Raw genomic sequence first — 12,976 nt, 5'->3', positions numbered from 1 at the left:
GTTGGGAAGCCACTAATTTAAATCCAATTTTGCACATTTGTCAGCTTGCCATCTATTCCAGCTTTAAAAAGCAGGAAGTGATTACAAATACCAAAAGAAGAGATTCATTTCCAGTAATGGTTCACCAGGTGGTTGGAGCAAACCTCTTGCTGAGAACTAGAAAAGCGGAAAAACAGCAAATTGGTTTCAAGGCTTTTGGAGAACCTCAAAGACAGTGAGAACGGGGCAGAGAGGCAGTCACAAGAACTGGGAAACTGAAAGGTTAGCCGGGCCTTTGGAGCAAGCCTGTCTTGGAGGCAATTGCCAATTCTGAAAGCAGACCTGTGGCCGAGAAGCTGAGCAAAACTTACAGCAGCATACAGAGAGAATTTTCCAAAATCGATGAAACCATCAAACCATAGATTCAAGAAGCACTATAAACCCTGTGGAGAATAGTTATAAAGAAAATCATATCGGGGCGCCTGGGTGGCTCAGTCATTAAGCATCTGCCTTTGGCTCAGGTCATGATCCCAAGGTCCTAGGATAGAGCCCCACATCGGGCTCTCCCTGCTCCGCGGGAAGCCTGCTTCTCCCTCTCCCACTCCCCCTGCTTGTTTCCCTCTCTTGCTGTATTTCTGTCAAATAGATAAATTTAAAAAAAAAGAAAGAAAAGAAAATCATATCTAGGCACATTATTGGGAAACCGCTGAAAATCAAAGGCAAAGAGAAATCTTAAAAGGAGCCAAAGAAGGGGAAAATCCATACAGTCACATTGAAAGGAACAACAATAAGACTAACAGCTACATTCTCAACAGAAACAATAGAAGGCAGAAGGATAGCTTCAAAGTGGTAAAAAAAAAACAAACCCGTTGACTAGAATTCTATATCCACTGAATATATACTTCAAAAGTGTGGATAAATACATTTTTGAACAACAACAAAAAAATCTGAAAAACTTCAGCAGTAGGGCGCCTGGGTTGCTCAGTTGGTTAAGCGACTGCCTTCGGCTCAAGTCATGATCCTGGAGTCCCGGGATCGAGTCCCACATCGGGCTTCCTGCTCAGCGGGGAGTCTGCTTCTCCCTCTGACCCTCTTCCCTCTCGTGCTTTCTATCTCATTCTCTCTCTCTCTCTCAAATAAATAAAATCTTAAAAAAAGAAAAAAAGAAACTTCAGCAGTAGCAGTACCTCATTTAAAAAAAATACTAAAAGGAATTCTTCAGGTAGAAGAAAAATGATCCCAGATGAAAGCATGAAGATTCAGGAAGAAATGAAGAACAATGAGAAAAGGTAAAAATGGAGGTAAATCTAAAATAAAATAGAATATATAATATAATAATAATGTTTTCAGGGATAGAAAATACGTTCAAAATTAAAATCACAAAAACTATAGTATGAAAGGCAAGAGGGTGATAACTGAGTATTCTAAGGCTCCTTTTATTGACCAGGAAGTGGTAAAAATAAAAATTTACAATAGATTTTAATTAAGTCAGAGATGCATCATTTAATCTCTAGGGTAAATCACTAAAAATAATAAATAAGAAAGGGAGGTACAGAATAAAAGATAAGAAGAACAGAAAAAAAGGAACACTTGCTCAGGAGCACAAATAAAAAACAAATAAGAACACAGTATATTGGGGCGCCCGGGTGGCTCAGTCGTTAAGTGTCTGCCTTCTGCTCAGGTCCTGGAATCAAGCCCCGCATCGGGCTCCCTGCTCAGTAGAAAGCCTGCTTCTCCCTCTCCCTCTCCCCCTGCCTGTGTTCCCTCTCCCACTGTCACTCTGTCAAATAAATAAATAAAATCTTTAAAAAAATTTTTTTAAAAGAACACAGTATATTTAAACTCAAATACATTAGTAATTACATTAAATATAAATAAACGAAATAATCTAGTATTAAAAGACTGACCAGATAAAAAACACAATCCTGTACAAGAGGCACATCTTAGAGATGTAGATATGTAACAGAAAGTTAGAATAGCTGTACTAAAATCACTAAAATAGACCTTAAGGCACCCAGCATTATCAGAGGTAATGGAAGGTTTTTTGAAATGGCAAAAAAGGTGCACCTAATAACCCAATTTCAAAATATATTTTTTTTTCAAAATATATTTTTTAAAGTAACAGAACTGAAATGGAAAAAAGATGTATCCACAATCATAGTTATTAGTTTTCTACTGCTATACTATTAGCAGCTTAAAACAATATGCATTTATTATCCCATAGTTTCTGAAGGTAAGAAGTCTGGGCATGACTGAATTGGATTCTCTGCTCAGGTCCCAGAGGCTGAAATCACCATGTCAACTGTGGCTGCTATCTCAGGTTATGCATCTTATGCTTGGGGTCCTCATCCAAGTTCACTGGTTATTGTCAGAATTCATTTCCTTGCAGTCGCTCAACTGGGGCCCTCAGCTCCTAGAAACTACCTGCCATTCTCTATCACCTGGCCCTGAGCATGCCAGCTTGCTTACTCAAAGCCAACAGGAAAGACCCATGCTTCAAAATCTGCCTTCTGGAAGGGCCCAGTTTTTAAGGGCTCACCTGATTAGGTCAGGCCTGTTCAGGATAATTTCCCTTTTGATTAACGATTAACTCAAATTCAACTAATTTGGGACCTTAATTACATCTGCAAAGCCCATTCACCTTTGTCATCTATTACCTAATAACAGGACTGAAATCAATTATATCCACAGTACCACTCACACTCAAAGGAAGGCTATTATTAATACCAGGCATGCACAGTGAGGGTAGGAATCTTTGGAGCTATCTCATAATTCTGCCTACCACACTGATAAGTTTTAACATACCTCTCTCAGTAACTAACAGAACAAGTGGACAACAATAAATAAATAAAATAAAATAAAATCAGTAAGAGTGCAAAAGATTTGAACAAGACTAACATTTTTTGCCTAAATTATATACATAGTACTGAATCCAACAATTGCAAAATATACATTCTTTTCAAGTGTACAAGGAACATTTACCAAGAGAGATTATATGCTTGACCAGAGAACAAATCACAACAAATTTCAAATGACTCAACTTATATACAGTATATTCTCTGATCCTAGCAGAACTAAAGTATAAATTATATTAAGAAAATTACCAAAAAAAAAAACCCAAATTTTTGGAAATCTAGCAATACATCTCTATATAAACCTGTGAGTCAAAGAAGAAATCAAAAGAAATCAGAAAATATTTTGAGCTGCAGGTTAATGAAAATACAACATATTAAAACTTATGAGATAAAGCTAAAGCTATGCTTAGAGGGAAATTTATAGCAAAACAATTGAAGAAAACAAAGCCTAAAAATTTATGATCTAATCATCTCAAGTCAAGGAAAATGCCACAGTAAACTCAGAAAGAAATCAGAGAAATTAATGAGATAATAAGAAATGAATATAGGGAGAACTGACAAAGGCTACGCCAGTTCTTTGAAAAAGCTAATAAGATTAAACCCTACCAGCATGTGACTCTCGATCTCAGGGTTGTGAGTTCAAGCCCCACATTGGGTGTAGAGATTACTTAAAATAAAATCTTAAAAAATAAATTAGTAAATAAACAAATAAAATTTTACCTAATTTCCATGTTCTTTTTTCCTAATTATCAAACTTGGGAAAATTCCCAAGAAGTCCACCAATCCTCAATAAACACTCCTAAAAATAAAAATGTCATGATTTCTTTCTGGATCTCACTCGCAACAGGGCCATGGCTAAGGACCCAAGTTATCAGCCTCGCTGCACAGCTTGCCAGAAGCCGTGAGTCAGCCTGCTCCCACCAGAAGACTGGAAGCAAGTCACCCATCTACTTCATGGCTCAGGTTTTGCACTGGAGAAACTGAAAATAAAGCACCTGCCCCTGTTTTATGTAAAAGAAAAAAAGAAAAAAAAAAGATTAACCCCTACCTAGTAAGACTGATCAAAAAATAACAGAAAAAGCACACAAGAGGCGCCTGGGTGGCTCAGTTGTTAAGCGTCTGCCTTCGGCTCAGGTCATGATCCCAGGGTCCTGGGATTGAGCCCCACAATGGGCTCCCTGCTCCTCAGGAAGCCTGTTTCTCCCTCTCCCACTCCCCCTGCTTGTGTTCCCTCTTTCGCTGTGTTTCTCTCTGTCAAATAAATAAATAACATCTCTAAAAAAAAGAAAAAAGCACAAAAAATATCAGAAATGGAAATGTGAAATCACTACAGATCCAACAAGCACTGCAAAGGTAAAAGGATATTTTAAAAAACTTCACAGCAGGGCGCCTGGGTGGCTCAGATGGTTAAGCGTCTGCCTTCGGCTCAGGTCATGATCCCAGGGTCCTGGGATCGAGTCCCGTGTCGGGCTCCCTGCTCCTTGGGAGCCTGCTTCTCCCTCTGCCTCTCTCTCTCTCTCTTTCATAAATAAATAAATAAAATCTTTAAAAAAAAAAAAAAACTTCACAGCAATATATTGGAATATGTAAATAAAGTGGACAATTTCCTAGAAAAATACTCAAGTTTACATAAGAATAAGTAGAAAATCTGAATAGTCCTATATCTAATAAAGAAATTGTATTTTTAACTTAAAACCTTCCCACAATGAAAACTCCAGAATTGAATGGCTTCACTGGTGCATTCTATGAATAATTTAAGCAAGAAATAATATCAAGCTTATATAAACTCTTCCAGAGAACAGAAAAAGAAGTAATACTTCCTGACTGGTTTTATAAAGCCAGCCTCATCTTGATACCAAAACCTGACAAGAACATTTCAAGAAGGAAAAATTACAGGCCAAAGTTTCTCATGAACATAGATGTAAAAATTCTAATCAAATACTAGCATATCAAATCCAACATTCAAAGAGGATATTACAGGGCGCCTGGGTGGCTCAGATGGTTAAGCGTCTGCCTTCAGCTCAGGTCATGATCCCAGGGTCCTGGGATCAAGTCCCGCATCAGGCTCCCTGCTAGGCGGGGAGCCTGCTTCTCCCTCTGCCTCTCTCCCTCTCTCTCACTCTCATGAATAAGTAAATAAAACATTAAAAAAAAAAAGGATATTACAGCCAAAATTAAGTTTATTCCAGAAATGCAAAGTTGGTTTAATATTCAGAAAAAATCAATGAATGCAATTTGGGACATTAACAGAATGAAGTAGGAAAATCATGTGATAATCACAAGGTTGGAAAGTCACTTGACAAAAATTCAAGGATCCATTTAAAACACAAAAACAAAAACCCTCTCCACAAACTAGGATCAGAAGAGACTTTCTTCAAAGTGATAAAGACTATCTATTAAAAAACCTACAGCAAACATCATTTAATATTTTTTTTGAAGATTTCATTTATTTATTTGACAGAGAGGGAACACAAGCAGGGGGAGTGGGAGAGGGGGAAGCAGGCTTCCTGCTGAGCAGGGAGCCCGATGCGGGGCTCGATCCCAGGACCCTGGGATCATGACCCAAGCCGAAGGCAGATGCTTAACGACTGAGCCACCCAGGCGCCCCAGCAAACATCGTTTTTAAAGGAGAAATGTTGAAAGTTTTTCCTCTGTGATCAGAAAGATAAGGACACTCATTATCATCATTCCTATCCAATACTGTACTGAAGGCCCTAGTCAGTGCAATAAAGCAGGAAAAAAAATGACATGAAAATTGGAAAACTAGAAATAAAACTGTCATACTTAATATCCTTAGGGAAATGCAAATTAAAACTACTACTACATATCTACTAGAAAGGCTGAAAAAAACAACATTAAAGTGCTGGTGGGAATGTAAAGTTTTAGAACCACTTTGGAAAATTAATAGTATCTTTTGAAGTTTAATATAAGCATACTCTACAACCCAAGAAACTCAATCCTAGATATTTACCTAATGAAAGTATGCTCATATGTACATCAAAAATTATTTGCAACATTATTTATAATAGCCAAAAACCTAGGGATAACCCAATATCCATCAACAGTAGAATGAATCTATAAATTATAGTCTACCCATATAATGGTAGGCCATACTTGCGACAAAAATGAAAAAACTACTGTTACATACAACACAGCTGAATCTCACAAACAAAATAGAAAAAATTCACACAAAATATATACTTAATCATGCAAATTATATAAAGTTCAAAAAGAGAGAAAACTACTCAGTGGCATTAGCAATCAGGATAGTGGTTACTTCTGAGAAAGAAGGAAGAGTCTAGGTACAGAAAATCATTCTACTTCTTGACCTGGAGGGTGTTACAATGGTCCTGTTTTACGTTGTGATAATTTGCCGAGCTGTACACTTAGAATTCACACACATTTTGTATGTTACTAGTGATGGCATGTGGATATCACGTGTCCCTAGGTATGATATGATAAGAGGGGCACTTCACCTTTGTGGTAATCTAAAAGCCCATTACTCCAATCTAATCATAAGTAATACTTCAGACAAAGCCAATTTGCGGAATATTCTACAAAATATCTGACTAGTACTCCTTCAAACTGTCAAGATCATGCAAGACAAGGAAAGACTGAGAAACTGCCACACACCAGAAGACATTAAGGAGACATGACAATTAAATGCAATGTGGTATTCTGGATTGAATTCTGGAATCCAAAAAGGATATTAATGGAAAATGTGGCAAAACCCAAACAAAGTCTGGAGTTTAGTTAATAGTAATGTGCCAACAAAAACTGTAGCTTTGACAAACGTCCCACAGGGAGATACGTTAGGGGAAACTGAAACTGGGTGAGGGGTGTACAAGAACTCTCTGTACTGTCTTTGCAACTTTTCTGTAATCTAAAATTACTCCAAAATAAAAAGTTTAGAAATAAAAAGGTTTAGTACAAAAGAAAACAAGTTGAAGAGCTGCCTGAGTCAGAAATTGATGAGGATAGAAACTAATATTGGTATGGTCAGTGCTACATGTTGGACATTAGAACATTAAGAAACTAAGAATTTCTTGAAGAGACAGCTGGACAGAAAAAAGTAAAACAACAAGAGAAAAATATAATGAAATACATGGTTACAATACAACAAAATCAACGTTTAGAGGGGCATCCTGTTAAACGGAGAATTTGGGAGCTACCCAGACCAGGTTCAAATCTCAGCTCTACCACTTACTAGCTCTGTTATCTCTGGCAAGTTATTTCACCTCTTTAACCCTGTTTCATCTGCAAAATGGGGGATAATACTACCTACTTGAGACAATTATCCTGAGGACTAAATAAGCTCCCTCTGCTTAATAAAGTGCTTTCCTGGCACTCAATAAATGTTCATTTACTTTCCTTGCTCCTTAGCCTACTTCTGTGAAAAAGCAGGGAAGAGGTTACCAGGAGTTACCCATCACTTACTAGTTATGGGACCTTGTGTAAGTCACCTAAAACTCCTCTGAGCCTGTTCCTTCACCTGTAGAATGAGGGAACTAGTATAAATCAGGGATTGGGAAACCACAGCCTGTAGATCAAATCCCAGCTTGCCGCCTGTTTCATAAATAAAGTTTTCTTGGAACACTGCCAACCCCTTTATTTAGGTATTGTCTATGGCTGCTTCCCCACAATAACAGGAGAGTTGAATAGTTGTGATGGAGACTCTCTCTCTCTCAAAGACTAAAATATTTACTATCTGGCCATTTAAAGAAAAAGTTGGCTAGCCCCTGGTCTAAATGATCTCAAAGGCTCCTTTCAACTCTAAAGTTCTAAGCCCACATGTAAGGTAAATATGAAATTCGAAGATAAATGATATATACCATTAGATAATTCCAAGTTACTCTGTAAAACTTTCCCCAAGTCTAGTGCCTATTTGCTTTCCAAGTTTCCTTTCTATCTCTGCCATCTCCATAACCTTGAGACTGAGTCAAGGACTGTGGCCCTTGAGGTGAATAGCTAGTTCCTGACTCAGTACTACAACTCATAGGCCTGGCATCCCTAGTGTACCCAGCATTCTAGATATCGAACAGCTTTTACCCCATTCCAGCTCACGGCAAAACCCCCACAGAACTGGCACCTGGCAGTAAAACAGGGGCTATCAGGGAAGTCTCTGACAACCTCTCCTCCAATCACCAGGTACAGAACAGTAAGCAGCAAACCTGCGAATGCCAAATGGAGAAAAAAAAAAAAGGAGGAAGAAAGAAAAAGAAAAGAAAAAGAAGCTGCTATGTATCTTTAGTTTCTTCCTTTCTTGGTAGCTTTGTGCCTGAAAGGAGAACCATGCCTACATTTTCATATTCTAAATGTCCTAATATTGGACTAGCTCTCTAAGAGTCCTAAGGCACTCTGTACAAAACAGAATAGGTCCTCTCTCCCTTCAATTGTTAAGACCATAGCTCTGGTGTCAGCTATGTATTCAAATCCTGGCTCTTTTATTTTGTGATGGCAAACGACTTGCTTAGTTTATTATGTCTTAGGTAGTTCACCTATATAACGAGAATAATAATTATCTACACCTCGTAAGATTTTGGCAAATTAAATGGGATAATATGAGTACTTAGCTTAGTGCCTTACTTTGTGTATAATAAAAAATAGCTATTACAAATCCTTACCTATTTTACTTATCACCACCAAATACCTATTTTTGGAATTACTTTCCTCTTGCAATTATTTAACCCCACATACCAAGTGGATATTATTCTTCCCTCCGCAAAAAAAGAAAAGAAAAAAAAATCTATTAAAGATATTAATCAAGAATACTTTCCTTCAAAGCTCTATTCTCTCTACCAAATCACTCTTTCCTCTCCCTCCCAGCAATTCAGTTTGAAGTACCTAGTCATGCGATCCTGGTCTGTATGAAATTCATGTTTGCATGGGAAGTTACAGTGGAAATATGACATGTAAAAGGAATACTGTTTCCAAAGAGACCTTAGTTCAAAAGGAATACATGTGAGAACTGATTCCAGTTTCAGCTCAGTAGAACCAAAACATGTTTAAAATTCCTTTGGAGAAATCTGAAAAAACCTGGAAGCTAAAGCAGGTAAGTGGCAATATATCTGTAATCTGTTTATGTACTTTCTTGGGCATAAATTAACAAATCAAATTAGTGGGAAATAGCTTGTTAATATTTCTTGCCAGAGTTGGACAATAACAGTATAGTAGAAAGACCACAAATTCTGAGGTCAAATAGACCTTAGTTCAAATCTTAGTTTTCACTATTCTGTAAATGTCAAAATAGGGATGAAAGCTTTTCTTACTTTATTATGCTGCTCTTATACTCTGAAAGATCCAGGTCTTTAGTATTTGGTCTTTCTAAATTGTTAGATTATCAAACAAAACTTTACTTGCACTAAAAATAAGAAAGAGGGTTAACACAGGAGGCCATTTTTTGATTAAAAAAAAAAAAACTCCTTTGAAAGAAATCACAATAGTTATCCTCAAGCTATCTTAGTGTTAGTGAGCTTATTATAAAACAAATGTAAAGGGGCGCCTGGGTGCTCAGTCGTTAAACATCTGCCTTTGGCTCAGGTCATGATCCCAGGGTCCTGGGATCGAGCCCCGCATCAGGCTCCCTGCTCCGCAGGAGGCCTTCTTCTCCCTCTCCCACTCCCCCTGCTTGTGTTCCTTCTTTTGCTGTGTCTCTGTCAAATAAATAAAATCTTTAAAAAGATTAAAAAATAAATAAAACAAATATAAAGACACTAGGAGTTCGGCTTTCCCTTCTAATAAATAATCACGTGGGTCCCAAGGCAGGCAAAAATGGGACAAGCAGTAGAGCAAGGGTCCTTTTAACAAGATAGGCTTCCTATTTCCTTGGCCAAATGTGAATGGTGAATTACAGATAATGTTGGTGAATTACAGATTAGCATAGATGATAGAAACCCAAAGTTATTTAACCTATTTATACTATAGTTACTAAAATGAAGGGAGACCCTGCATTGCCAGTACCTTTCAGAGATAAAACCATCCGAGGACATCTGGGCTCCAAATATTTCTTGAGATCATCCCAGGCCTTTTTAATAGCAGCATAATGGTCAATGTATCTTCCTACATCAGAGTAAGTATCTATGAAGAGAGATTTCCAACACTGATTCTTCTGTGTTTTCTCTTCCCTAAATAGATTTTAAAACATGAGATTAAAAATCTTTTGAAATGAAATTAAACACTTACCAACATACTTTATTGGGAATTTGTGTTTACTTTTGCCTTCCTTTTCATTTATTTTAGCTACAAATGAAGACTAGATAGCAAAAGTGATACATACATCAAAAAATCTAACAGGAGTTATTGCTGGCATGGTGGGATTATGAGTCACCTATTTTCTTACTTTCTACTTATTCTTTTCCCTAAGTTTTCAAATCCTTAATAAAGTATAATGTGAATTGTATAGGAGGTATGAATTTCAACTTACTCCTTAAAACATACCAATTATAAAGTTTTAAAACACATATGTAGCGGTTCTATTTTAGAAATTATTCAGAATTTAATGATATAATACTACTAATCTAATTTATCTACATTGGATTAGCCAAGAAATCATATAGCACTCAGTGTAATCACATGATTTAATATCTCTATTTGGTACAATTCCACAAACATTTATTGAGTGTCTAACTCAGCCACTGAGGACATTAAAAATGAAGCACCTTTTTTGCCCTCAAAAATATATATATTCTATATTTTGAGAAAGAATGAAGTGTCAATTTATGAGTTGGAAACGGTATAGGATAAGGCAGCCACAACGGGCCTTCTGGTATCCTGCTAATGAGGTTGGACTTTATCCTGTAGGGAATGGAGAGCTACTGAAGGGTTTTAACAGGGGAGTTGAAAGAGCAGAATTGTGGTTGTGGTTTGGGAGGTATGTAAACTAGAGGCACAAGAGATGAGTCAAGAGGGTTTTGAGTAGTCCAGGTAAGAGATGATGAACTGAACTAAAACTGGTAGCTAGATGAAATGAGAAGGAAAATTCAAGAAATATACAGAGGCTAAAATCAGAAAGGCTTGGTAACTGAATGAATGTAGGGACAGAAAGAGAGATCTAGGATGATTCCTGTTTCTGGCATAAATGCCCAGGTGGATGCTTCTGCCATGAGGACTAGGAATGCAGGAGGATCAGGTTTAGGGATGGTGAAAAGAACAATTCAGGGTGTTGTTTTGGCTGGGAGGCAGGGGTGAAGGGGGGGGTGGGGGCAGGAGCTGGAAGCAAAGCATCTTTTTATTAATCAAAATAATATATATACATATTATCAAAACCAAAAAGGACCAAAGAACTTATGATGAACAATTAGTCTCCTAGCCTAATCCCAATCCTTCAAAGGAAACTTTAGTTATTTCTGCAAGTTATCTCTGTAATTCTAGACGTTCATGCCTCTACACTTGATTTATCAATTTTACATCTATCTACTGATACCTCAAAGTAAAAGATCAGTTCATGGCAACACTTAAAATGTCTTCTTCCCCATTCTTCCTCCTCCCAGTGTTTGATAACCCTGTTATATTTCGTTCTATTAGGTAGCTTGCAGCTTTAAATAATATACTTAACCTCTACTTCTTGCTTTGCCAACTTGTCACTACTTGATTCCCCTCGATCTAAGAAAAAGATATTGGCAACCCTACCCTCCCTTTCATCTTTCCCAACTGCCAGCTTCTGTTAACTGCACTTTGATTCTGTCAAATGTATTAACATTTACTGAACTCAGAAAGCCCTTGTGGGTGATCCAATTAAGATCTCGGTGGGGATGTCAGGGATGGACACTCAGGTTTGGGAGGAAGGAGCACACAAGCAGCCACCATAAATGGCAACAGTGCACGCAGAATTCATAGAGGGAGAAGAGCGGTGGCCCAAGGACAGAAGCTTGGAGAACACCAGCAGTTACTGGCAGGCACAAGGAGAGCCTCAAAGGAGATAAAGAGACAAGGGTGACAGAAGAGAATTGGGAAAGACTAGTGTCATGGAAGCCAAGGGCCGAATTTCAAAATTACATTATTTCCTGAATACTCACTCAGATATCAGCCAGTATTTTTTGCAATGTCTTCTCCACAGTGGATCGTGACTTGATAGCTGGCTAAGTCTTCGACTGACATAGCAACAACTGGCAATAACCAGATTCATGGTTAGTATAAAAGAAAATAAAACAATTTAGAACTAAAGATGAAAATATTCAATGTTGTTTTCTTTCATTCCTTTTGCTTTTCTTATTTCCTACTTTCTACCCTTATAATTGTAAAACAATATTTTCTAAAACCTGTTTAGCATGTTAGCTAGTATAATTACCTTGTGAGTTGTGAAATCTTAACTATTTGAGTTCACAAATAAACCCCAAAACCTCTGCAACGGTAATTTTCATATGAAAGTCTATAAAACATATAAACCACTGGAGTTAATTTCAAATCAAGGAGTTTTCCTACACTTATTATTGGGACGGTATTTCTACATAGAGGAAGAAACGTTAATCAGGTGTAAACAAAACAGTTTTCTTTTCAAGATCTGTGACACATTTGTTATTAAATACATAAGCCTTTTGTCTGTTTTGTTCCAATTTTTTCTTAAAGGAAAGAAATATTGCAGCCAAAATCAATCTTAATTATAGCAACTATTGGAGAGCCCATTTATAAAATACATCAGATTCATAATAGTTCTAATTCAATATCTATAGCGATCCAAGTTAGTATCAGCTACTCAAAATCATGGAATGTTGGAAATAATTTTCTTATTATATAGAGATTTCTAATACAATAAGTGCTCCAGTCCTGTAAAGACTACCCTAATTAATTTGCAAAAAGAATGAACCTAGGATTAGGAAAATGGATTTCTATCCTCTCAGAAGAGGAATCACAAGTTATAGAAAGTTGATACTCAAAGATCTCAGTTGGGCAATAGGTAGTCAATTAAGTGAATCTTAAATTACATGGAATTTGTCAAGGCCATGATTGGGGCATGTTAAAAACCAACTGATGGTAAACAAAATAGCCTTCGTTCGATTTTCAGATTTCACACAAATAATCCTCCTCATCCTTTTCTGCCAAGCTGAGGAAGTGCCCAAACAAACACTTGCAAACAGGAATCCCTCCAGTTTTGTCAGAGTCCACTCCCTCTTTTCTTGATCCTTCCCTCTCCACTGTCCCAAGAG

At 37.2% G+C, this 12,976-nt stretch overlaps 1 protein-coding gene across 2 annotated transcripts in view; it reads right to left on the bottom strand.

Moving 5' to 3' along the window:
- FBXO3 (F-box protein 3) overlaps positions 1–12,976 on the bottom strand; it is a 32,758-nt gene that overhangs the window by 16,796 nt on the left and 2,986 nt on the right. For both annotated transcript variants that reach the window (XM_025878859.2, XM_025878860.2), the window contains exons 2-3: positions 11,849–11,938; positions 9,795–9,958 (exon numbers count right to left, since the gene is read on the bottom strand). In XM_025878859.2, coding sequence (XP_025734644.1) covers positions 9,795–9,958; positions 11,849–11,938 — 254 coding nt within the window. The remainder of the gene's footprint in view (positions 1–9,794; positions 9,959–11,848; positions 11,939–12,976) is intronic.

This window comes from Callorhinus ursinus, unplaced genomic scaffold, assembly GCF_003265705.2.
Source record: "Callorhinus ursinus isolate GAN/ISIS: 27379988/994484 unplaced genomic scaffold, GSC_fseal_2.0 scaffold21, whole genome shotgun sequence".
In the NCBI taxonomy this organism is placed as follows: domain Eukaryota; kingdom Metazoa; phylum Chordata; class Mammalia; order Carnivora; family Otariidae; genus Callorhinus; species Callorhinus ursinus.
The sequence above is the reverse complement of the archived record's forward strand: the minus strand, read 5'-3'. Positions and strand labels throughout refer to the sequence as shown.